Raw genomic sequence first — 26,458 nt, 5'->3', positions numbered from 1 at the left:
TTTCCAACCCTGGAGACCAGCTCTTCTCCATGGCATGAGTAAAGCGGCGGATGGTCAATCATGCCCTCCCTGAAACACTTCTGGAGAAACAGAAGGTGCACGAAGTCCTTGGTACCGTAAATTCAGCTCAGACATTAAAAAGCCATTAGAAATGGATAATGAAATTAAGAAGGGGAAAGCTAAGAGGAACCACTGCGCAGAGGGAGCCCTGCTGGTGCTCAGCAATGCGGCCAGCTGAGCACCGACAAAGAACAAATTGAGTGTTAGGAGGAGGGAAATAAAGCAAGCGCCATAGTTCTGCTTGGCAGGAGAAGTGTAATAGATTCTGTCTCGGAGATGTATCAGCATCTGTGGCTTTTAAATCATGGAGGAAAGCAGAGGGGAGCAAAGCTTTTAGCACTCAAAGCAATATTTGCGACGAGACCTTTATGATGCTGAAACGCACTCGGGAGCGAGGGAATTAACAAGAGGCAAAATGTCCAGCAGGAGACTGGACACCCCGGTTCTTCCCCCGTCCTCTACCCAAGGTAGAGATCCCAAAGAAGAATAAGGTAGGTTTTCTCCTCCTTCCCTGTTGCCCAGTCTGACATAAATATTTCTTTGCAATTTTCATAATCACAGCAAGACCCTCAATATGCTTCAAAATTACAAAGGAAAGAGCAATGTGTAACCTGAGTTATCAACACCATTAGGAAAGAAGCGCTGCTTCAGTTTTTGCCCAGAAATGGCGAGGGAGGTAGTGTCAGGGCTGAAGCAGGACCTTGGGATATCCAACTCTTCAGTCTTGTCCTGAACACCAGGACAAATCAAGTTTCAACATTTCTCACCCCCTCCTTCCCTCTCCCTGTGGAGGAAAAGATGGAGACCACCTTATTGAAAAATGGGGAGACTTCTTCTAAGGGCCCTAAATATTTTCAAATAAGCCGCAGACCTAAACTGAACACTCTGGAGATACCTAAAAGCATCTGATTAAGGAATCACCTATTCAAAATAATTTATCTTCAGCGACACATCACTGCGCTGCTTGAACTGAATTTAATCTCCACGTCAGATGGCACCTTAACGATCTCATCCTCCCCTTTGTCCACACAAACAGCAAATCAAACGGAGCAATTTTGCATCTTCTTCTGCACCAGCACCTCCCTAAGAAAACCAACACTTGCACATAACCAGGCTGGTTACGCCAGAGGACAGCCCCACTCTAGCTAAAAAGAGTGCACAATTATATTTTCCAGTTTCACAGCGGGGGAAAAAACCCTCATTCACCCTTGCAACAGCTAGAAAGCAGGATTTGGTCTCGTATATCTACACATGTACCACTATATACGCTGGCAAAGTGCAGCTGCCCCTGGCACGAAGCGAGGGAGCTGCTTAACCCCACAGCTAAAAGCCCACACGGAGCTCTCTGTCAAAGACTGATCAGAACCTTGAGAGTGAAATAATTAATACAGACCAAACGGCACACATTTCTGCCTCTGCAAGGCCAGGAAAGGTGAAGCAGCAGCATCTTCCAGTCTCACGCAAGGTAGCTCGCGAGTAGGGAAAGGTGTTAAGAGCCTACAATATTAATTAAGTTAATAGTTTGGGATTTAAGACAGGACATCAAACATGCCTGCTATATTACAATCTACTTGCGTGTGCCTGCTCCAAAATCCCAGAGCAAAATTATGTCACTGCAGATGCAAGGACACGGGTTATGCTTTGCAGATTTCAATCAAGCAAAATTTACCATTCAGCTGGGTCCTTTCCGGACGCAAGAAGAAGTTGACCTTGAAGAATTACTACGAAAGCTTCAGAAGACGGTCAGTGTTTGATCCTGTATAAAATGTAATCACTGGGAATATCAGGAGATCATGTCTAAATGAGCACTCTGCTCTCTCCACAATGGTCTTGTTTTCCTATTAGCAAAATAAGTGATTTATTCTTGCTCCAGTCTCAGGGGTGGGAAACTCGCTGTGCACAAAATATTTCTCTTCTGGTCTTCCGGGCAGCTGCGCTAACGCTGGGCAAGGTTTGCACAGTTTCTCCAGGAAAGTTACTTTTACCCAAGTGGGGCTGCAACTTTACCTTGGTCTGCCCCTAATTACTGGAAAAAAAATTAAAATATGCAGACAAGCCAACCTGCTGTTCTCCATTTCTTCTGCCTTGAGGATGACAGTCCCATTTCCCTACGGTTTTATGGCTGCTCTGTGCTATGGGGTTGCCAATTCTCTCCATCTTTCTCCTCCACCCCCATTTCTTTCCTTTCGCACACTAATGTGAAATCCTTTCTAAACCTCCTCATGAGTGCACCAGCGAGTCTCATAAACTACCGCAAGATAAATCTCTGATGAAGGTGGAGAGGAGGTCCTCTGCAGCCTGCTTCATTATTCATTGATAAGGTCCCAACCAGATACTGTAACCACTTCTGTACAAGATTAATTTTTTTTGCCTCATCCCTAACCTCCCTAAATTTATACACAATAATGTTCTGCAGACATTCACTGATTCTTTATCCTCTTTATCCTCCTTGCCCTTCCAAAGCATCTTCCAGCAGAGAATTTAGAAAACTTTTCCCCAAACAAAACTTTCCCTAAGGCAAGCACAGGTATTATACAATATCTGAGCCAACGGACCAGATCAGAAATTCACGTGTTTCAAAACCTGCCTCCGGGACCCATGGAGAACCTACAGAAATGGAGAGATAACTTACATGGGAATGGTCTTTCAAAGCCTTCATTTTTTAGGAGTTTTTTTTAATACCTTGACGCAGAAGGGTCTAATCTCCTTATCCTTAAATGTTCACCATTACAGTTGTGTGTATTCTTTGGGGCCACAGAAATAGTTTGTGCCTCTTTGTGCTCAGATGAACTTCTAGTCATGGTGATGTCTTTCCATAGCAAGTTTCACACATTGATGGGTAGCTTGAGTCTTCCGAGAGCAACTCTGAACCAACCAACCGAAACAACTCCCTAACGGTTATATCCCAAAGCATAAAAAATAAGTTATCCACATGGTTTAATATTAGACTATGTGATTATAGAGCCTCGTGTGATTATAGAGCCTCATGTGTGCAAGTCACAAGGGAAAAACAAGGTGTTTACAAACATACTCAAGGACTTCCATCTATTTCTCGAGCCTTCCCCGCTCCAGCTCAAATGTCTGTCTTGCTCGATGCAAGTTTTACAAGTTACCTGTGAGCAGAGCAATCACAAGTTTGATGTCTATTTTAGCAGCGAATGGCAACTGTGGAGGAGAAAGGGGCACAAACAACTAGTGAATAATCCTTATTTTCTCCTGCTGGGCACAGCAAAAGGTGAAGCAATGCAAGAAGCTCTTCCCCTACAGTAGGTAAGCACCATCTCCCATCATGGGGTTGTGAAATAACTGGAAAAGGCGATAAGTGATGTGTTTGCTGCCAGATCCAACTCTGCAAGGAGCTTTGGGGCAAGGCAGAAGCCAGGGTGTCCCAGCAGAGCAGCTTTAATTTGCTTCCTTGTGCTCCCCATCCCTGTATCACCACCTCCCCGACGGCAGCCACCCTCGAGACACCCAAGGTGGTTTGTTGGCCGTGCACGGGGTGGTTTCACAATGAAAAGTCACCAAAACCCTTGCTACTGTCCTGCCAGCTGTGCTGACCCTCACCTTGAGCTGACAAAAATTGCAGTTTCACAGAAAATGAGCTGAAAATGCAAATTTATGGTGTCTGCAGGTATCAGTAGGCATTTTACCTTTTCTAACTTTTAAGCTGGGACTGGAAACATCCTCTCTAAAAAGAAGCAAAGCATTTAGCCCGCCAGAACATCCAAATGCAGAATTAGTTTCAGGCTTCCTCTGAAACATTGAAGTTGGAAGACTAGTTATCATGTATATTAAAAAAGGAAAATAAAAAGAAAAAAGAGCCGCAGAACAGCTCCTGCATTAGAGCACACCAACCTTCATTTCTTTATTTTTAAATGATTGCATCTTCAAACCCAGTGATGCTCCTCCCAGAAGACACAGCCAATATCCTGATCTATTTTTTGATCTTCTAAATCCAGGCACAAGCAGAGGAAGCCGAGCTCGAGCTGACGGGGAAGAGTTCGCACGCCGCAGCCCAGTAACCAGCATCGCAACAAGGAAACTCTGGTTGGGTCCCAAGGTTGAGTTAATTGCCACATTATTTCTCGGCGCTTGGCTCCCGTATAGCCGAGTTCTGTACGTGACTTTTGCTGCAAAGCCTTTCATCCGTGGCTACGTGTTTCTGCAAAGCTACGGATGAGATAAAACTGATGTCGGCCACTGGGGGTCATTAAAAGGCCTGGTAGAGCCTCCTCCCAGGAATCGAGATACTTCTCACACAGGAATATCTTTGCTCCTTTTAAGTATTTGTCAGGACCTCTGCATTACAACCCATTAGGACCAGCCGTTGCTAAATCACCTTCATTTTCTGGCTCTCTGTTTCCCCTCCTTTCTTGCTTAACTTAGGAGATCTGACACAGTCACTGCTTAAAGGCAGATCAGCACCCAAAAACCATCCCAGGCAAATAAATATGCCTTTAAAAAGAGCAGCAGAAGAAATATAACAGCGTACAAAGTCTCCCAACCCTTCAGCTGGTCTCCTGGCCACTCTCCTGTCTGCAGGCTGGGCAGGGAGGGAAATCTCGCTGGGAAGTGGTGATAACCTTCTCCTCCCTCCTCTCTTCCATGTCGAGGAAGCAAGAGACACATGAAGATGCTTGACTTATTGAAGGTAATCCGGTGAGCCATGGTCACAGACTTGAAAGCACAAGTCAACGAATGAGCCAGTAAACGTTATGTTTGGTGTAGAGTTTCATGAGAAATAATCATGACAACCTTGGCCAAGAGGACTCTCTCTGGAGGACAGCAATACCCATACCCTTCAGGTAGACAAAGGAGTAAATCTATTTACTGTGCTAAAAATGCAGCTCACTCCCAAGGATACCAGCGACACCCATCTCCTTTTGGCAAGGGCTTCAAGGGATGACACCACCATATACCCACACGCAGCTTAATGCAGGACAATCCATCTAAGCCTAGAGGTAATGGTCCCCATCTCAGATGAGAAGATGGAATGGACTTCCTAAACCTGACCAATGCAAGTGCCCAGGGAAGGGTTTGTGTTGGTGGTTGAGGACTGCACCACCCACCCTTCCCATGGAGATGCGGCTCAGAGCCGGAGCTCATTCCAGGCGATCCGAGATTAATGGTGGGGTTTGAGCACAAAGCCATTCTGCAGTCTGCACCGACGGGGATGTGGACATAAATACGCTCGTGCCAAACCAGGAAAAGTATTTATACAGCACTGTAAAACAATGTCATTGACTTTGCTTCAGGAAACCTGGCCAAGAAAAGCAGCACGGGCAAGTGAGGAGAAAGGGACTGAGAGAAGGGGAAGAAAACAATTGAGGAAAAAAAAAATTGAGAAAAAAAGAATTAAGAGAAAGAAAAATTTTTTTTGGGAAAAAAAAAAAGAAGCTGAGTCCCTGCTGTGCCTAAACCAATGGATACGGGGGGAGTGGGATTTTTAGAAATAGGAGAGAGGGAGACAGCAAATCAAGCTTTTCTCCCCAAAAGCAGGCTGGCTTTTGTTTTTAGCCAAGAAGAGGAATTCACAGCGTGCTACGGCAGCGAAAGCCCCCCGCCGCCGGCAGGGATTCCCTTCTGCCTGACTCACAGCCACCCTGATGCAAACGCCAAGGAGGAGGGATGCTACAAGGAGGGCGTGTAAGGCTTTTATTGCAGAGAGGCTCTGCCACCGTCTAGCGTCACGCTGAAATGCTGGCCTGCGCCTCGTCCCCTCTCGGCTCAGCTTTGAAGAAGTCTCAGACATGCCTGGAAGAAGTAAAACACAGCAATAAAAAAAGAGATGGACCAAAGAGCATAGGATGTTTAACCAGAAACCAGAAACAAAAGAGCTGGAGAGCAGCATCAAAACAAGCAGCCCTCCTCCCACCAGCTAGACATCATCAAAATAAATTTAAAAAATTTTTTTTTAAAAAATTAAAGAATAAAAATAAAACAAAACAAAACAAAACAAAACAAAATAAAATAAAATAAAATAAAATAAAATAAAATAAAATAAAATAAAATGAAGCAAAGCTGGATTCTTACCAGGTCAAATCTGGGGGTATGGAGGGAAAAAGAAGCATTGACATAAGACACACTAACAACTCAATTAACATCCCTCATCTTGTTGTAGGGGGGATGCCAGGCATCCCCCAAATCCAAAGCGGTCCAACTCTCTGATCTCCAGGAAGCTCAGTCTCCCCAAGGAAACTCTTGTTTGCAACAGTGGTTGATTTTTATTAATCTCGTACATAAGCACACATTTTTTCTCCCTGTCATGATGTCATAGAATCATAGAATCATAGAATCATTAAGTTTGGAAAAGACCTCTAAGATCATCGTGTCCAACCGTCAACCCAACACACCATGCCCACTACACCATGTCCCTAAGGGCCTCATCTACACGTCTTTTAAATACTTCCAGGGATGGGGACTCAACCACTTCCCTGGGCAGCCTGTTCCAAGGCCTGATCACTCTTTCAGTAAAGAAATTTCTCCTAATGTCCAATCTAAACCTCCCTTGGCGCAACTTGAGGCCATTTCCCCCTGGTCCTATCGCTTGTTACTTGGCAGAAGAGACCAACAACCACCTCGCTACAACCTCCTTTCAGGTAGTTGTAGAACGCGATGAGGTCTCCCCTCAGCCTCCTCTTCTCCAGACTAAACAACCCCAGTTCCCTCAGCCGCTCCTCATAAGGCTTGTGCTCCAGGCCCTTCACCAGCTTCGTTGCCCTCCTCTGGACACGCTCCAGCACCTCAATGTCCTTCTTGTAGTGAGGGGTCCAAAACTGAACACAGGATTCGAGGTGCGGCCTCACCAGTGCCGAGTACAGGGGCACGACCACCTCCCTGCTCCTGCTGGCCACACTAGTTCTGATACAGGCCAGGATGCCGTTGGCCTTCTTGGCCACCTGGGCACACTGCTGGCTCATGTTCAGCCGGCTGTCAACCAGCACCCCCAGGTCCTTTTCCTCTGGGCAGCTTTCCAGCCACTCTTCCCCAAGCCTGTAGCGTTGCCTGGGGTTGTTGTGGCCGAAGTGCAAGACCCGGCACTTGGCCTTGTTGAACCTCATACAGTTGGCCTCGGCCCATCGATGCAGCTTGTCCAGGTCCCTCTGCAGAGCATTCCTGCCCTCGAGCAGATCAACACTCCCGCCCAACTTGGTGTCGTCTGCAAACTTACTGAGGGAGCACTCGATCTCCTCATCCAGATCATTGATAAAGATATTGAACAGGACCGGCCCCAGTACTGAGCCCTGGGGAACACCACTCGTGACCGGCCGCCAACTGCATTTAACTCCGTTCACCACAACTCTCTGGGCCTGGCCATCCAGCCAGTTTTTTACCCAGTGAAGAGTGTACCTGTCTAAGCCGTGAGCCACCAGCTTCTCTAGGAGAATGCTGTGGGAGACAGTGTCAAAGGCTTTACTGAAGTCCAGGTCAACAGGGCCTGGTTTCTTCTTCACTGATGAGCAGTAAGTGTGAAAACCCCGTGAAGAAGAAGAAAAAAAATCTCTGTGAAAATACTGAAATTCTGCTCACAAATCCAAAATTAAAAAATATGAATAGACAACACTTCATTTTAGCAATAAGACTATAAAAGGAGAGGTATGAAATGACAGTATGACTGAAAACTCCGAATTACATTTCAAAAACATACTTACACGCACAAATACATATACTACACAGGCATACACCCTAGGTAGGTATATAAACACATTCTATAAAGTTTTAGCTATTTTATTTTTATTAGATCCTTGGTATTATCTACGTATTTTTCAAAAGCACAGCTATCTGGCTACTGGCTGGCTGTTAAAGCACTTCAGGAAAAGCAGCAGACAAGTCCTCTTTCCCAACCTGCTTAACTCTTGCAGTACCTGAAATAAATCTAAAATATTGACTACTACATGATTGCAATAAAGTTTTTTTTTGCTGCATTTTGTCATAAACTCAAGTTATTCGCAAACTGTACTTTGCACCAAACCCTCTTTATAAATCTGTGCTTAATACCATCTTACAGAAGTGAAAATAATAATAAATAAAAAAGAGGTGTGGGGGATGAGTGGGAGAAAGCGATACAGAATCTCATTTTGCTCAGCCCATCACTTCAGTTGCCTCTATACAACAAGTATGGTATGTGTGAAATTTTCAGGCACCCAGGACTGACTTTCCCCCTTCAAAACCTCTTTTTTTGGGGAACAGGATTCCCAGTGGTCTTGCCTCAGCACAGCTTCACACACAACAGATCCGTTTCACATGCAAGTTCATGGCATGTGCTATTCCCAGCCCAAAAAGATGGATTTATGGCTTTTAAAAATCTTCTTTACATAACTTTGTCCCTCTACTTTGTCAGCGGTATCTCCATTTCCATTTCTGTGTCTCTATTAGGAGAGGAGAAGGAATAGGAGATATGTAGTATTTTATGCAGCGTGGCTGTGGTCAGCTCTTCAGTCGTCTTCTGCTCTCCACTAGGCACCCGAGCAAAGCATTTTGGAAAAAAAAAAAAATTGCCTACCTAACCAAACAAAGTCCTGGCACGTGTCTGCACAACGGACATATATATCCACACCTATGGGAAGATCTTTGTCTCTCTGAAGACCCATTCCCAAATCTTCCTGAATGAAGCTTTCAAAGCAGGGAATGGTCAAACACACAGAAATATTTCAAGGCACTTAATCCCGTTTCAGCACATTTCTGGGCTCCAAGGGATTTAGCAGCTTTCAGGTTTGACCGGCTATAAAAGAGCCTTTGGTTGAAAGAGTATTTCAAGAGATTCTTAAAAGCCTTCCAGAGCAGAAACAGACCTTGGACAATCCACCCCCCCGTCCCCACCTGCATCATCAAGTACCTGGAGACCTGTGAGATCTGACCTTAAAAGTGTTTCTGAAAATGGAATATAGGCTGTAAAAAAAAGCCCACTGTGAATATTTTAATCCTGGTACTGTACCTCCCAAGAATTATCACCTGCCCTACCACTTCAGTGTGCTGCGGGCTTAATTCCCATTAAAAATACTAGGTTTAGAAGGAATTAAAGCATCTTTTAACACACTTAGGATGTGTTCATATAGAAAAAAAAACATATTCTCATCCCACCGCAGCCCTCAGCAGCCAGAGAAAGGTAAGAAACACAAGACATCCCAATAACATGTTTCTACTTATTTCATCTAAAGATGTTGCATGAAACCAGCCTGAGGTCTGGATAAGAGGGTATCCCAAAGCCAACCTCCTGCTCACCCAGCACATGTCAAAGACAGGGACCTTCTCAGCAAGTGCCACCTGCTTATAAAGCAGTTGTGGGCATTATTTTCATGATGTTCAATGAAGTTACTGCTACGTGGGGCTGGATTAAAGCCGGCACATGGGTTTGGCTAGTCCCTAGGTGTGTTTTAAGCTCAAAGAGGATGGTGACGGTCATCTGGGAATGTGTGCTACCAAGTAGAGGAGATGTGACACAGTCATGCTGGCCACTGCCCTGCCAGCCATCTGGTGAGGTGGCAGCATGCCTGGCTGCTAGACGTGTGGGTCTTTGCCAGGGACAAAAGGATCAAGTTTTTCTGATAGACTAAGCCCAATTAAAAATAAAAATAGCATGTTAGCCCAAGGAAGCTGCTCTGCGATTTGAAAGAACTGGGGACATTCCCCAGTGTCACCAGACAAGAGCCATTCTGTCCATCCCTTTGACTCTGTGGACTGGGACACGGATGACAATGGCAAATAATCTTGGAACAACAAGAAGTGTCAGTCTCTGACTCTGACCTTCTCTAAAAAAGTGAGTTATTTGGGGCAAGAAAGCACATGCATTGCAGAAAGGCATGGAAACTAGACAATAAAATGCATGTACTGCTTGAGATGTCACAACTAAAGGTTGTGAGAGACAGACCCTGCTCTTCATAGCTTGAAGAGTCATTACTAACAGCATGATCTATGGTTCTTCAAGACTGTCTTCAAGTCTTCAGGATTGGTTTTTCTAGCCCTGACATCCACGTATGCAGAAGCAGTACCCTGAAGGGCAAAATCTGCCCTACTTTGGTCTCCACCTGCTTCATTTCCATCTCAGCCAAGGGAAGAAGTTGCAGGCAAGTCAAAGTGTCCCTGATGACAACCTGTACCAAACTCCCACAGCTACAGGACAGAAGAAATTAAGCTTTCTTCAAGTGCTTCTCCAGACTAAGAAACCATCCAGGCAGAAGAGAGAGGTGCATCCATAGAAGATAGAATCATAGAACAGTTTGGGTTGGAAGGGACCTTTAAAGGTCATCCAGTCCAACGCCCCTGCCGTGGACAGGGACATCTTCAACTAGACCAGGTTGCTCAGAGTCCCATCCAGAGGCTCTTGAATGTTTCCAGGGATGAGGCATCGACCACCTCTTTGGGCAACCTGTGCCAGGGTTTCACCACCCACAGTGTAAAAAATTTCTTCCTTAGATCTAGTCTAAATCTCCCCTCTTTTAGTTTAAAACCATTCCCCCTTGTCCTGTCGCAACAGGCCCTGCTAAAAAGTCTGTCCCCACCTTTCTTATAAGCCCCCTTTAAGTACTGAAAGGCCGCAATAAGGTCTCCCCAAAGCCTTCTCTTCTCCAGGCTGAACAACCCCAACTCTCTCAGCCTTTCCTCATAGCAGACATGTTCCATCCCCCTGATCATTTTTGTGGCCTCCTCTGGACCCGCTCCAACAGGTCCATGTCTGCCTTGTGCTGAGGGCTCCAGAGCTGGACGCAGCACTGCAGGGGGGGTCTCACCAGAGCAGAGCAGAGGAGCAGAATCCCCTCCTTCGACCTGCTGGCCACGCTGCTTTGGATGCAGTCCAGGATACGGTTGGCCTTCTGGGCTGTGAGCGCTTATTGCCAGCTCGTGTTCAGCTTTTCACCCACCAGTAAGTACCCCCAAGTCCTTCTCGGCAGGGCTGCTCTCCATCATTTCATCCCCCAGCCTCTATTGATACTGGGGGCCAGCGCTAGATGAGAGCAAGCCCTGTGAATCGCAAGCTAAGAAACTGCAATGGCTAAAGTGGTCCCTGTTTTAAGGGAATAACCAAGATTTAACAGCAAGGGAGTCTGGCTAAGGAAAACCCTGTGTCTCAGGAATGGGGAGGAGAAAGCCTTTTCTAAGGAAATCATGGAAACCTTAGGATATAATCCCTAAGGGACACAGAGCAGGCAATGGGTTCGGTTTGTGAGCAGGAATCCTTCCACAACCCAAATCCCCCATCCATCAAGCGAGGATAAAACTAATTTTCTGCAGGGGATGAAACACAGCTGGGATGGGACAGGGCAGGGGCAAGAGACCGTGAGCTTTCCACTCGCCTTTCCCACCGCCGTGCCATGGTTCAGCAGCGCCAGGGGTGAGCAGGAGGAGAGCTCTCAAGTGCAACCAGCTTTGCGCTTTTTTCTGGGCTAAGCTCGTTGCGTTTGGTCACTGATGTATAAATCGGCAGGGCTTTGATTTATTCCTTCTTCTTCACCCTGTCTTTTTCAGCTTGGGATCAGAAAGCAATGGGAAATTACAGAATCATAGAATCATTAAGGTTGGAAAAGACCTCTAAGATCATCGAGTCCAACCGTCAACCCAACACCACCATGCCCACTAAACCATGTCCCTAAGCGCCTCATCTACACGTCTTTTAAATACTTCCAGGGATGGTGACTCCACCACTTCGCTGGGCAGCCTGTTAAATTGGTTCTAGGAACACCTATACAATCACTTGCATGCCTCAAAACCTACGCAAGCCGCTTCTTCCACCTCACCACAACCATCTGTAGGACTGTCATTACCTTCAGCCACACCAACAGCTACTATGGTGGATCCCAACCATTAATATCCAAGTCTAACAGAGAAATTCAGGGAAGATCTGCAACACGTACGTCCTAACATCCAATTTAAAATCCCTCCTTGCTCCTAAGTGCTTTCCATCCACACGAATTCACCCTAATCCCCAATCTACCTGCTTACATCTGTCGAGTCCTTCCTCACTGTTGATCTTTAATCCCTGCCCACTTCTAGCTGCCAGTGTCTGTCTCCAAGCAAACGTCAACCTGGAAGAAGAGAGTTAGAAATTATATTTCTGGACTGACAGCATGGATAAAAGCTTTATTCTTTTTTTTTTTCCCACTCAACCTAAATTCTGTTTGTGTCACATACATTTTTTGGGTTGGCTATGTCTACCCTTCATAGTGCATAGAAGTGGGTTTGTGTACTTTCTGCAAATAAATACATCCTTACAGTTAGGTTTCAGAATAGCAATTCACCACTACAGTATTCCAGTATCTACATAAATCTCCATTCCCACTTTGCTGGCAGGAACAAATATTATAAAACTCCACTTGCGTCTTCAAAGAAAAAAAGGAAAAAGCACACATACACAAAGGATGCTAAATTCTGTTTTTCTAATCGATTAAGAAAGACATATTCTACATCCTTAAGAATTTAATTAATTAGATAATACTAGGTGGCAGGAGGGCAAGGAAACAAGACAACAGGGAAGTTAAGAGATTTGCACAAGGCCACACTACGGAGCAGTGGCAGAGGTGACCAAGACTTGCAAGTTCAACACTTTCAAGTCCAGAACCTTAAAATTTAAAGGGATTTTCCTCCCACATCAAAAGAAGCGTTCCTCATTTGTTATTGAAAACCAGTGGTCTGCAGCTCCCAGACTCAGTATTTTGGATGTGCTTTCAGGAAAGAAATAGCAATATACTTGTCAAACAGGAATTAATCCCAGCATGAGAAATTTTAGAATAGATTCACTCTTAGATACCACCTAGGTTTAAAACAAATTGTGTTTATCCATTTTAAAATGCACACCTTAGCTCTGTCTTACAGACAGGTAAAGAAGCACGTAATTTTTTTTTTAGAGGAGCAGCTGACTCAGTCAGATATTCCCAAGCGATGGTATGGGTTTCTGCAAGCAAATGAGGAGAAAAGTTCCCCTCCTTGGAGGCTCAGAGATGTGCAGGTAGGAGCAGGAGTGATGGAGCAGGGCCTGGACGCGTACGTGCTCTCCAAACAGTCAATGGGCTACAAGCTGCATTCATGCACAGAGGATTTGCTAGTTTATGTATATTTATTTTTTTGCCCATAACACTGGATGTAAATACATCCCAACCTGGCAAACACACCCAGCTCCATGTTACCCAGTGTGCCCTGCAGCACCCAGTTTCCATATTACAACAGCACAGGCAGCAGAGGTTAAGTTTTCCCTTCCTAAACTTTATCCCAGGTTTCATATTCTTTGGATTTGTTCACTCTCACAGCCAAAACCCCAAGCAAAAATTCTGCAACAACAACAACAAAATAATCCCTGAAGCAATACAGTTAATATAAAGTTTGTTTTGCAGCCAAAGATCAGGGTGTTGCAGCACAGTCTCACCCATGCTAACAACCCGAGCTGTCCCAATGTCTGATTCACACCTGGGGAATGCTTGGGACAAAGCAAAATCACGCCAGATAATATTCTAGCTCTCCTTCCAACGCCCAGTAATGTCCATTCCCAAATTTACTGGGGTTACTACAGCAATAGCAGAGGAGACAGAGCATGCGCTTGATCACTCACTGCACGTTAACAACCTTGTGTCAATCCAGCCTAGGACAGACTAAGCCGACTTTAGATGTGCACATACAAAAAACAACAAACAAACAAACACAATATTAAGAGATCTTTTAGCAAGCCACAAGGGCAGCAAAAATTGCCAGCCCCAGCACCTTCCAAAGAACGGGACAGGGAATGCAACGTGATGCTGCATGAGTGGAGAAACCTGTGCCAGCAATGACAGCCTGCTCCTGTATACCACCTTTTTCCAGCAAAATTTGGGGGTTCTCCCCTTCACATTACAGCAAAGGAGTTGCAGAATCTCAAGAAAAATGCTGGCATTCAGCCTGTCTGGAGCCTGATCCTGCTTTCTCCTTGGCAAGACAACGGGATGAACCGAACTGGGGTGAAGACACCACCCCAGAGATGCCAGCAGCCCCGGACATGGAACGTTGAGAGCAAACCTGGGAATAAACTCTGACCTGATTTACCACTAATTTCAGATCATAACCTCCAAGCTAGCACATCTGCATGGCACGGCAAGACATAGGTGAGTGCCGGGACGTGTGCAGGGAGACAGCTCTGATGGAAATCAAACAGCTGCAGAAGAGGCGCTCCAACCTCAGCCTACTTCCCATGGATCCCCATTCAGCAAGCACAGACAGATGTTCGTACAGGGTCATGGAGTAATCCTACTGCTCGATTTCAACTGTGTCTTGCTTCAGGTAGACTTATTTGTAGGCCCAGTGTAAGAAAGAAGGCTCCTGATCCAAGCATCTGATATTGCCAAGATGCAAAGCACAGGGTGCAAAGCACAGGGTGCAAGACCAAGGGGTAGAGAAAATGTTAAGGAAGGCTCACAGCACTTGCAGGAATTTCATAATACAGCCAAGCACTCACTCACGGCTTGTTGGACAAGGGCTCTAAAGCAAAGAGACCTCTCTGCTCTCCTAACTGGAGAAGTGCTCTTGAGCAACTGAGAAAGTTGGCAAAGAAGAATTGGATTGAACCGACAGTATTAAAGAAATCTCGGGAGCATTGATGCCTTGCCCAGGTCTGAATAGCTTAAACAAGAACTGATACAAACTTTCCATGAAGAGATAGCTGAGGTGTTTTTTTTTTTTTTTTTTTTTTTTTTAATAAAACTTAAATTTTCTTTGCTCTTCATCTGAGACGAAGAAAAGCCTTTGGTTACTGATGCTGCCAGAGATCAGCCAGCTGCAAGAGCAGCCAGAAGCAAAAAGCATTGAGCTGTATTAATTTCAGGAGCTGAAACTAAAGCATGGGACAGTCTCTTCTCCTTTAGGGAAATACATCCACTTGGAAAGACATCCCAGAAGGACAACGTTAGGTCTGGGGCTCACGGCCAGGCACCCATTGGGAAGCTAAAGGAATCACCAGCACGTTCATCCCGCTCTGCTTTCCCTATCGAGGTACCTCTACCCATACCACAAGCAGACCGCGGGGAGAGGATCTTCTTAAGCTACTTCTAATTTGACTGTAATCGAGTGGAAAATGGAGCAAGCTATTCTGAGAGGATGAGATGTTTAAATGCATTTCCAGCTGAACGCTGCCTAAGTTGAGGCCAGAGTCTTTCCTTTCTGATTTTCTGCTAAAGATTGGGACCACCAATTTTTACATTGGCACGATTTTTACATGTTTACAGTAAAATGGCTTTGGATGACCAAGGCTAGCAAACAAAATTGGTACAGAAAAAAAAGTTTATCTTTACCCAAGAAGTTTTTTGTTGTGGTTTTTTTTTTTTTAAGTGCTATGAAGTTGTCAGCTCACCCTCACACATTTCATTAAAACACTTATTTATTCCAATGATGTGTTCTGGTTTTGCTAGTTATATAAATAAATGCATAACCACTTAACTTCCCTGAAATACTGAGATTATAGCAAAACATTTATTATAATGTTAAAAGTGCCAGAAGGGATAGGGCAGAGGTTTTCAAAACAAACAGTTTCAAAGTTAATTCGTGTATGAAAGTTAATTCTCCTGGCAATTTCTTTTGCTATAAAACATGTTGTTCATTATTCTTTAATATGTTTTCTTATGTTTAGGCTTATTAATTCATTAAATCACTGCTAAGATCTCTAAGAACTGGATGTAAAATAGAGAATATCCTCTAAATTCAGTGAAACTGGACTAAGGAAATAAATTTATAACGTTTGGAAGTCTTGCACAACAGCCAAGAAACAGTATGAAATAATTCCTCTGTAGATGCCACAAACAGCTTTTAAAGGTTGTCTAGTGGAAGAGATCATCTTATTATGATTTTTTGTATTATTTGCATCTAGGCTTTGACCAGCACTTTATTTCAGGCCAGTTAATAACTTTTTTAATACAACACCCGAGTCCTCTACTTCTGTGTCCCCAAAAATTCAAGAAAACATAACAGGACCCAAGGCTTAGAAGTGAAAGTCAGTCATTAAGGCTCAGGAACTTTTCACACAACATTTTGCAAGCCATTTTATTGTGTAGTGCTGTATAAAATAGAGGAAAGACCACTTTCTTTACAGTCCAGGTGGTAACCCATCTACGCATGGCAGATAAAAGGTGCTAGAGAAGGTCGCACTTTAAGTCCATTCTACACTTGACGGGTCTCCATCCCAAAAGCACGCTTTGGTTATATTTCTGAATGTGATCAAGACACGGTCCAATCCTTCAGTTTTAAAGGCTTTAACTTTTGAAAAAAACACCATTAACATTGCATAGTAGCTTTCAATTTCCCTAAAAGATTCAAAGATTTTGTTCTTGCTTGCTTTCACTGTTTTTAACTCGTTTTAACACTCTATACTAAGGACATTTAAGTGCACGGTTGGGTCCCTCATTGCTCCAGTGAGGAATACTTGCCATGATCAGACCTAGACCACCTTCCACACCCTTTGGGCAATGCTGTACGCTGCAATGACCAAGGGTTTCAGAGTCCCTTTAATAGCGTTGCAAATATTGGAAGTAATTTGAGAGGTTAATGCAAAAACAAAGCACTATTCAGGTCCCAATATAGCAAAAGGATTAACCACCTGCTTAATGTTAATTAACCTCAGGGGGACTCCTTGTGTACTTAAGAGTTTGTTATGTGTTTCAGCACTTTGCAGTATCAAGATGCAAAGCTGGCAGTGGATTCCTTCCCATGGTTTGCCATCAGACCCAGAGCTGCAATAAGACCACGGGGTGGTGGTTTGTACACAAGCTTTTGAGTGAGTTTTGTCTACAGAACATCTACCCCAGCTTTAGCCACTGGACCTGGGTCTCCAGCAGAGCTCCTGCCATCCCCATCCCACCAAAGGGGCCATGACCGCTGTGAGCATCTCCCTCCCATGCAGCACATGAGCTCTGCGACTGCGCCAGCCTGGAGGCAACGATGAACCCCAAGGTGGGTTTTTTAAGTATAAACCACTTTCCAAAACTGCTAAGAGCAAAATAGGATTGGAGAGGTACGAAGAGGACAGAAGGATGGTCCAACCGTTAAGACAGGACAGAGACAATTGCCAGCACTTAGATGGGACTTTCCACCCAAGAGCTGGTTGGTGTACCAGAGCAGTAGGTTGGTGGTAGAGAGGGAAGGACAAAGAAAATTATAGACCCAATTCCTGGAAAAAAGTTAGAACAAATCATTTAACAATTGCTAAGTATTGAAATGATAATTAGGTGATACATACCCAGCGAATGCTGAAAAGAACAACTTGCATGGACCAATCTAATCTTGTTCTGTGACAAGATAACCAACCTAGCAGACAAGGATGAAGGCGTATGTGCGATATATCTGGAGTACAACTCTGGCCAGTGTCTCGCACGATATCTTCACGGACAACTGAAGGAAAAATGGTCTAGATGAAGTCACAATAAAATTAAGCACTGACCCAACGGTCGCTTGAGCGCACCTAGAAACATTGCACCTTTGGAATATGAAATTACCCTCACGCTGTCAAATCTGGTGTTTAATGTTCACAGCACAGTAAGGTTAATAAAAGCAGTGTTAAAAATTTCCTGGTTTGTGGCATTTTAATTCAAGCTATTTGAATTCCCTGACGTCTGTGCCTCCCTGTGTACAGCAGGTTTTGTTCGTTTTCCCCACAAAAAGATGCTTTTGGGACGATAGGTTGAACACGGTAGAGAATGCGTGCTGCACACATCAAAATCATAAGAATTCAGGGTTTAATTCCTACTACAGTACAGTGTGTGGTCTCCGTTTATTTCAGACATATCACATTACTTAAAAAAAAAATCTTTTGAAGTCATTTCAATCTTTTTCATTTCTCAGGTTAAAAAATAAAAACAAAAAGAAAAAACCCAACAACTTCCTATTACCTACTTTCCAACTTCTCCATGCAACACCAATGCTCTGAAGCCCAGAGGGGGTCCTACAAGGAAACTGGGGAACACTTGCTTTTACATGGATTTTTGGGAGCAGAACGAGGAGCGGATGCAGATACAAGATGCAGACGACACCAAGCTGGGCGGGAGTGTTGATCTGCTCGAGGGCAGGAAGGCTCTGCAGAGGGACCTGGACAGGCTGGATCGATGGGCTGAGGCCAACTGTATGAGGTTCAACAAGGCATAAGCGCAGGGAGCGAGAGGGTGCCCCAGCCCCCCTCCCCCGAGCCGGAGGAGCGAGCTCCTGACGAGCGGCAGCTCTGACTCAGCGTGGGCTGGGCCAGGAGGGACAGCGGCAGTTTAAAACCCAGGGCACCCGCCATTTCATTCGAAGCCACCGAGGCGAAGGGCTCCGGAGTGGAGGATCGCGCCGGGGGACCCTTCCTGAAGCGGCGAAACCGCGGCAAAAACCGCGAAGGCAAAAGCGCAGGGAGCGAGAGGGTGCCCCAGCCCCCCTCCCCCGAGCCGGAGGAGCGAGCTCCTGACAGGCGGCAGCTCTGACTCAGCGTGGGCGGGGACAGGAGGGACGGCGGCCAAACCCCCTCAGGTACAAGAGCAGCCCCCAGGGAGCGCGGCGAATAGGGCGGGCAAACAGGGCGTGGCGCGTCAGTTTGCGCGTCAGTTCGCGCCGGCAGGGCGTGCGAGCAGGGCGCAGCCCCCTCCAGGTTCCAGAGGCTCAACTCGTGGTCGTCGCCCTCCCAGAAGAGGACCTGGCCATGGTATCCACTCGGCCGAAAGCCATCGCCAGGAGAAACGTGGCGACCCAGACGGAGCCCCTACGCAAACACACATCTGTCCAGGCCTCCGGCTGCAGGGAGTCCCTGAGGCTGTCCCTTGTACAGGAGGGCAGCAGAGATGACGCCTGTGTGCGCTGCGACCAGGTGGATGATCTGCTCAGCCTGGTGGCAGAGCTGAAGGAGGAAGTGGAGAGGCTAAGGAGTATCAGGGGGTGTGAGAGGGAGATAGGTTGGTGGAGCCGCACCCTACCGTCCCTGAGGCAAGGGCAGCACACGGAGGCTCCCCAAGAAGTGGAGGAACCCCTGCCCTCTTGCCACCAGGCAGAAGGAGGAGACCCAGGTGATGGAGGGGAATGGACACAGGTCCCTGCTCGGGGTGCCAGGCGAACCCCCGCCCGGCCTCCCTCACCTCAACCTTCCCAGTTGCCCCTACACAACAGATATGGGGCTCTGGAACTTGAGGGCCAGATGAACGAGGACGCAGATGAAGGCCCATCCAGGGGGTTGCCCGAGGCGAGGCAGCCAGCCCCACAAATTATGACTGCCTCCGCTAAGAAAAAAAGGAGGGTAATTGTCATTGGTGATTCCCTTCTGAGGGAGACGGAGGGCCCAATTTGTTAGCCAGACCCATCCCACAGGGAAGTCTGCTGCCTCCCTGGGGCCCGGGTGAAGGACATTACTAGGAAACTCCCTAGTCTCGTGCAGGCCTCCGATTACTACCCGCTACTGGTTATACAGGCTGGCAGTGAGGAGGGTGCAGAGAGAAGTCCCGAAGGGATCAAAAGGGACTTCAGGGCGCTGGGGCGACTGGTGGGAGGATTGGGAGCACAGGTAGTGTTTCCCTCGATCCCTTTAGAGGCAGGGTGAAACACTGAAAGGAACAGGAAAACTCATCGGATCAACACGTGGCTCAGGGGCTGGTGCCATCGGCAGAATTTTGGCTTCTTTGACCACGGAGAGGTTTACACGGCACCGGGCCTGCTGGCGACGGACGGAGTTCAGCTGTCTTGCAGGGGGAAAAGGATTCTCGCGTGTGAGTTGGCGGGGCTCATCGAGAGGGCTTTAAACTAGATTCGAAGGGGGAAGGGGATAAAACCAGGCTCACTAGAGAAGAGCCTAGGGACCGCACGCCAATGTCGGGGGAGAAATCGGCAGCCCAGCTCAAGTGCATCTATACCAATGCACGCAGCATGGGCGGCAAACATGGAGGAGGAGCTGGAAGCCATTGTGCAGCGGGGTAGCTATGACCTAGTCGCCATTATGGAAACGTGGTGGGATGAGTCTCACGATTGGAGTGCTGCAATGGATGGCTATAAGCTCTTCAGAAGGGACAGGCGAGGAAGGAGAGGCGGTGGGGTAGCCCTGTATGTTAGGGAGTGCTTCGACTGTCTAGAGCTCAATGGTAGTGATGACGAGGTCGAGTGCTTGTGGGTAAGGATGAGGGGGAAGGCCAACAAGGCAGATATCCTGCTGGGAGTCTGTTACAGACCACCTAGCCAGGACGAGGAGGCAGACGAAATATTCTACAAGAGGCTGGCAGAAGTCTCCCAGTCGCTAGCCCTTGTTCTCGTGGGGGACTTCAACTTTCCAGACATCTGCTGGAAATACCACACGGCAGAGAGGAAACAGTCGAGGAGGTTCCTGGAGTGTGTGGAGGATAACTTCCTGACGCAGCTGGTAAGCGAGCCCACCAGGGGAGATGCCTCGCTTGACCTGCTGTTCACGAACAGAGAAGGACTGGTGGGAGATGTGGTGGTCGGAGGCCGGCTTGGGCTTAGCGACCATGAAATGGTAGAATTCTCGATACTTGGTGAAGTAAGGAGGGGGGCCAGCAAAACCGCTACCATGGACTTCCGGCGGGCGGACTTTGGCCTGCTCAGGTCACTGGTCGAGAGGGTCCCTTGGGAGACAGTCCTGAAGGGCAAAGGGGTCCAGGAAGGCTGGACGTTCTTCAAGAAGGAAGTCTTAAAGGCGCAGGAGCGGGCTGTCCCCATGTGCCGCAAGAAGAACGGGCGGGGAAGGCGACCGGCCTGGCTGAACGGGGAGCTCTGGCTGGGACTCAGGAGAAAAAGGAGAGTTTATCACTTGTGGAAGAAGGGGCAGGCAACTCAAGAAGAGTACAGGGATCGCGTTAGGTCGTGCAGAGAGGAAATTAGAAAGGCAAAAGCCCGGCTAGAACTCAACCTGGCCACTGTCGTGAGAGACAACAAAAAATGCTTTTACAATTATATTAATGACAAAAGGAGAGCCAAGGAGAATCTCCATCCTCTATTGGATGCGGAGGGGAACGTTGCCACCAAGGATAAGGAAAAGGCTGAGGTACTTAACGCCTTCTTTGCCTCAGTTTTTAGTAGTCAGAGCGGTTATCCTCAGGGTACTCTGCCCCCTGAGCTGGAAGACAAGGATGATGAGCAGGATAAACCCCCCATAATTCAAGAGGAAGAAGTTAATGACCTGCTACGCCACCTGGACGTTCACAAGTCTATGGGACCGGATGGGATCCACCCGAGGGTACTGAGGGAGCTGGCGGAGGAGCTTGCCGAGCCGCTCTCCATCATTTACCAGCAGTCCTGGTTAACTGGGGAAGTCCCGGACGACTGGAGGCTCGCCAATGTGATGCCGATCTATAAGAAGGGCCGGAAGGAGGATCCGGGGAACTACAGGCCGGTCAGCCTGACCTCGGTGCCGGGGAAGATCATGGAGCGGTTGGTTTTGAGGGTGCTCACGAGCCATGTCCGGGACAACCAGGGGATCAGGCCCAGCCAGCACGGGTTCATGGAAGGCAGGTCCTGCTTGACCAACCTGATCTCCTTCTATGACCATATGACCCGCCTAGTGGATGAGGGAAAGGCTGTGGATGTGGTCTACCTGGACTTCAGTAAAGCCTTTGACACTGTCTCCCACAGCATTCTCCTAGAGAAGCTGGCGGCTCACGGCCTAGACAGGTGCACTCTTCGCTGGGTAAAAAACTGGCAGGATGGCTGAGACCAGAGAGTTGTGGTCAACGGAGTTAAATCCAGTTGGCGGCCGGTCACGAGCGGTGTTCCCCAGGGCTCAGTGCTGGGGCCGGTCCTGTTCAATATCTTTATCAACGATCTGGACGAGGGGATCGAGTGCTCCCTCAGTAAGTTTGCAGACGACACCAAGTTGGGCGGGAGTGTTGATCTGCTCGAGGGCAGGAAGGCTCTGCAGAGGGACCTGGACAGGCTGGATCAATGGGCCGAGGCCAACTGTATGAGGTTCAACAAGGCCAAGTGCCGGGTCTTGCACTTCGGTCACAACAACCCCATGCAACGCTACAGGCTTGGGGAAGAGTGGCTGGAAAGCTGCCCAGAGGAAAAGGACCTGGGGGTGCTGGTTGACAGCCGGCTGAACATGAGCCGGCAGTGTGCTCAGGTGGCCAAGAAGGCCAACGGCATCCTGGCCTGTATCAGCCATAGTGTGGCCAGCAGGAGTAGGGAGGTGATCGTGCCCCTGTACTCGGCACTGGTGAGGCCGCACCTCGAATCCTGTGTTCAGTTTTGGGCCCTTCACTACAAGAAGGACATTGAGGTGCTGGAGCGTGTCCAGAGAAGGGCAACGAAGCTGGTGAAGGGTCTAGAGCACAAGTCTGATGAGGAGCGGCTGAGGGAACTGGGGTTGTTTAGTCTGGAGAAGAGGAGGCTGAGGGGAGACCTCATCGCGCTCTACAACTACCTGAAAGGAGGTTGTAGCGAGGTGGGTGTTGGTCTCTTCTGCCAAGTAACTAGCGATAGGACGAGAGGAAATGGCCTCAAGTTGCGCCAAGGGAGGTTTAGATTGGACATTAGGAAAAATTTATTTATTGAAAGGGTTGTAAAGCCTTGGAACAGGCTGCCCAGGGAAGTGGTGGAGTCACCATCCCTGGAAGTATTTAAAAGACGTGTAGATGTGGCGCTTAGGGACATGGTTTAATGGGCATGGTGGTGTTGGGTTGACGGTTGGACTCGATGATCTTAGAGGTCTTTTCCAACCTTAATGATTCTATGATTCTATGCTGCTGGAGGAGGTCGTAAGTCACAACCACAGAGCAGGGACATGGCTTACACCTCCACTTGCCACTCCTCGTTGTTCTTCAGTGGCTGTGGGACGACACCGTCAACCCCCAAAACTGCTATATTCCAAGCAATCCCGGTGGTCTCCCTTGTGACACACCTTAGGGTGCTCCTCGGGCTAAGCCTACAGAACATTTCAGTTTTGCTCAGCGCAATCTCTCTTTCCTCCCAACCATTTCCAATGGGGGGGGGGGGGAAGTATACTTGTTTTTTTCCCCAAGAAATCCTGGATATCCAGCAACACCACCAAAAGCAGAGTTTGAACCAGAGTTGTCTGACACTCAGGAGTCCCAGGCAAACCAAATTCCCCAAAAAACTGCCTCTGGGATTTCTCCCAAAACTGCTGGAAACGGAGCCTGCGGATCTCTCTCATTAGGCTGGTCAGCAAGGGCAACCGCCACGCGGCCCGATGATGGCTGTAAGTCCATCCTTCACCGTGTCAGCCCAGGGCCAAGGGAAGCACCTTCAAGTAATTAATCTTTCCCAGCATTCGGTTCGAGCATGGAGGAAACGCAACCAAGATGGACAGATGGGTATTAGGACAGAGGACACTCTCTTGGTAGTATCACCCTTTATTAAAAAAAACCCAAACGAACAAAACCCGAGCCCCCTTTTCTTTGCGCTCTTTCATGAAATTAAAGATTTCAAAAATGAAATCCCCAGCGGTTCTTTTTTAACCCATCCCACTGTACGACCACTTGCTGTGACAAGCCTCCGGCTCCTTGGGCGAGCTGGGGCTGCTGAAACCTGCTTGTTCTTTGTATATGACTTCCATGCCAATTTATTACCGAAAGGCTATTAAGCAGTGCCATCCCCATCATCTTTACTGTTGCAGAACCTCAGGGTTTTCTGTTGGATGCCTGAATATTACCGCTACCGTCGGACAGTAACTACCTGCAGGGATGCTGGTAGCTGTTTTTATTTATTTATTAGATACAAAAAGAAGAGGTTTAGAGCACACGCAGAACACGTCCATCAAGGTCTGCCTCCCCCCCGCGAGCAGACATACGTATGCCGGCAGGAAGGCCACGCTCTTTTGTTCCAGCCATACCATGATCTAATACAGCGGGCAGTTTTTCTTAGCAAGCCAGTCATCCGTCTCTCAGAAGCAGGAGGCAGATGATTAGTGTTGCGTTACCCTCTCCTGATACTTAATTAATGACAATATTTAGGGATACTACAACAAAAGACATCCGGCATGTGTTACTCAGCCTCCCACGGCGAAGGGGCAAGGGGAGCTACGCAGGTTCAGATGTAACATCTCTGATTGAGACACACAGAGAGGAGAAAAGTTTCTCCAAGTTGCCCTTGGCCAACGCAATCAGGTTCCTTCCCTTGCAATCCTTTCCACAGGGACGCCTAGCCAAAGGACCAACTCAGTATTTAGCAAGTCCGCAACCAATTTTGGCTTGAAAAATCAACCCTGGAGGATCCTGGAGATGTGTCCATCACAATGCCACCCGAGATGATGTGTGCATGCATGGAGGGGAAGACAGCACTCAACTCCAAGACATAAGCCAACATGTTAACAGGCTCCAGCCGGGCAGCCGACAGACCGTGGCTGTCTCGAGAAAGCTGATGTTTCTACATCAGCTCAGCGCAATCTTTCTTTCCACCCAACAATTTCCAATAGAAAAAAAAAAAAGAAGTATACTTGTTTTTTTCCCCGAGAAATCCTGGATATCCAGCAACACCACCAAAAGCAGAGTTTGAACCAGAGTTGTCTGACACTCAAAAGTCCCAGGCAAACCAAATTCCCCAAAAAACTGCCTCTGGGATTCCTCCCAAAACTGCTGCAAATGGAGGCTGTGAATCTCTCTGATTAGGCTGGTCAGCAAGGGCAACCGCCACGCGGCCCTACATGTTCCTACATCGGCTGCTTTTTGCAATCCACTGAGGATGGCTTCAGGGTCACATCAGTAACCGCCAAATGATGGGCAAGCTGGGCACAATGAGGTATCTCTTCAAATATTTAGAGATTGCAAGTGTCTTGAATTATTCTGTGCATTTGCATTAAAAATAGTGGTCCTTTCACACAGCACAATAATTATTCACATTTTTTTAACCTAAACTACAATGCCCTGAGATTCATCATTTGTCTAGTCCACATTTCAATTCTCTTTTCTTATGGTTCTTTCATTGTGCCCAAGCATCCCATTCTTCCTTGCTTTTATGCCTTTAATTTTGCCTTGTAGAATAGCCTGAAAATCACTATTTACAACTGAACAGACAACTCGCACTTACTTCAATGCCTTCTTCCTGTTCAAAGAAAAAAAATCATAATTACACCCAAACTTGTAAGAAAACAGAAAACCAAGAGAAACCTCTATGCTTCTTTTATATTTCCATCCAGGGGGAACAGCTATTTGCAAAACAATGAAATGTTTCCCGAAGAACATTTGCAACCCTCGAAACTTGAGAACCAAGTCAGGCTGCCTTTATGAACAGCCCAGTCGAAATCAAAGAGAGAGGTGATGTTCTTCCCCAGTGCAAAGCGATAAGACACCTCTTTGCCATGTTACAAGGTCCCTTTTCTGATGCTTCTGCAGAGATCTGAACTCCCAGTCATGTCTACACCGTAGTCACTGCAGCCTTACCCTGCAGTGCAAGCCAGATCCAGGACCAAAATTAAATGTAAGAGTATGCTCCAGCTAACAAGGCTTGCTGAAAGCCAGACTAGATTAACCCAGATCTGGCCCTACAGCAATTGCTCATCTGGATCAGGATCTGGCGCACATCTGGGCAGCTGGAGATGTGGTCTTCTCTGCCCATGCCCATGTGGGCTGGCCTCTTGACCGGCAGCTCAGAAGTGGGCAGGATGAGACCTACCTTCCACCTCCATGCATGAACCAGCCAGGTCTAGAGCTACGTTTCTTCTTGTAGTCCCCCAAAATAACTCCAAAATCCTCATCAGCGCTGCTCTTCCTCAAGCCTCAAGCCCTGAGCACAGTAAAATGTGGTGCCTCATCATACAAACCGAACCCAACAAAAGTTTGGTTTTCACCTTTGAAAATCACTATCAGAAATGACCTCTGGACAGAGTGTGATATTTATACATCAGCCACACTGAACATGAGCAAGTAAAACTTCAGTCCCCAGGGAGCCAAGTAGAATAAATTATAGCAAGGGATCAATACTTTACCGAGAGGTTGATAGCCTTGTCTTGAAGGGCCTCCAAATGGATTCCTGCTCCCAAATCCACTCCCATCAATGGATCCATAAGACATTTTCTAGATGGCACTGGATGCGGGATTATACTTCAAACCTAAGAAAACAGAGAAAAAGACAGATATAACACTGTTAAAAGTCAGTTAAACCCCAGTATTCTAAGAAAAAAGGAAAAAAAAGCAAATGAAAAAATACAGGACTATCTCCAAACTTCAGGATGCCTACCTGCACACACAAAAAAAAGCACTAAAATCCAGGTCTCCTGGACTACAGCTGATCTTGGGGGCAAACAAGTCATTTGACCTCCCTGTGCCTTATTTTCTCCAGTGATAAAGGGCAACCATTTATCTGTTTCAGCCACAGCAAGACTTTTAATTCCTCGCTGTTCACAAAGTGCTTTGAGATCCTGAGCTGGTAGGCAAAGTCTAGGCACTCAATCAAAATAAGGTAATGCTGTCTTCTGGAACATTACCACTACGCAGCTGGCTAGGAGTCTATCCATCATACTGCAGTCTTGATGAGC

At 47.0% G+C, this 26,458-nt stretch overlaps 1 protein-coding gene across 7 annotated transcripts in view; it reads right to left on the bottom strand.

The window, feature by feature from the left end:
* TSNARE1 (t-SNARE domain containing 1) overlaps positions 1-26,458 on the bottom strand; it is a 554,353-nt gene that overhangs the window by 372,377 nt on the left and 155,518 nt on the right. For all 7 annotated transcript variants that reach the window (XR_012672221.1, XM_075141068.1, XM_075141069.1 and 4 more), the window contains one exon: positions 25,910-26,032. Coding sequence is in view for 6 of the 7 variants with exons in the window: in XM_075141068.1 (XP_074997169.1) it covers positions 25,910-25,994 (85 nt within the window). In the remaining variant the exon portion in view is untranslated. The remainder of the gene's footprint in view (positions 1-25,909; positions 26,033-26,458) is intronic.

Source organism: Calonectris borealis, chromosome 2 (assembly GCF_964195595.1).
Source record: "Calonectris borealis chromosome 2, bCalBor7.hap1.2, whole genome shotgun sequence".
Lineage (NCBI taxonomy): Eukaryota > Metazoa > Chordata > Aves > Procellariiformes > Procellariidae > Calonectris > Calonectris borealis.
Note: the sequence above shows the minus strand (reverse complement) of the source record. Positions and strands in the feature narration are given on the sequence as shown.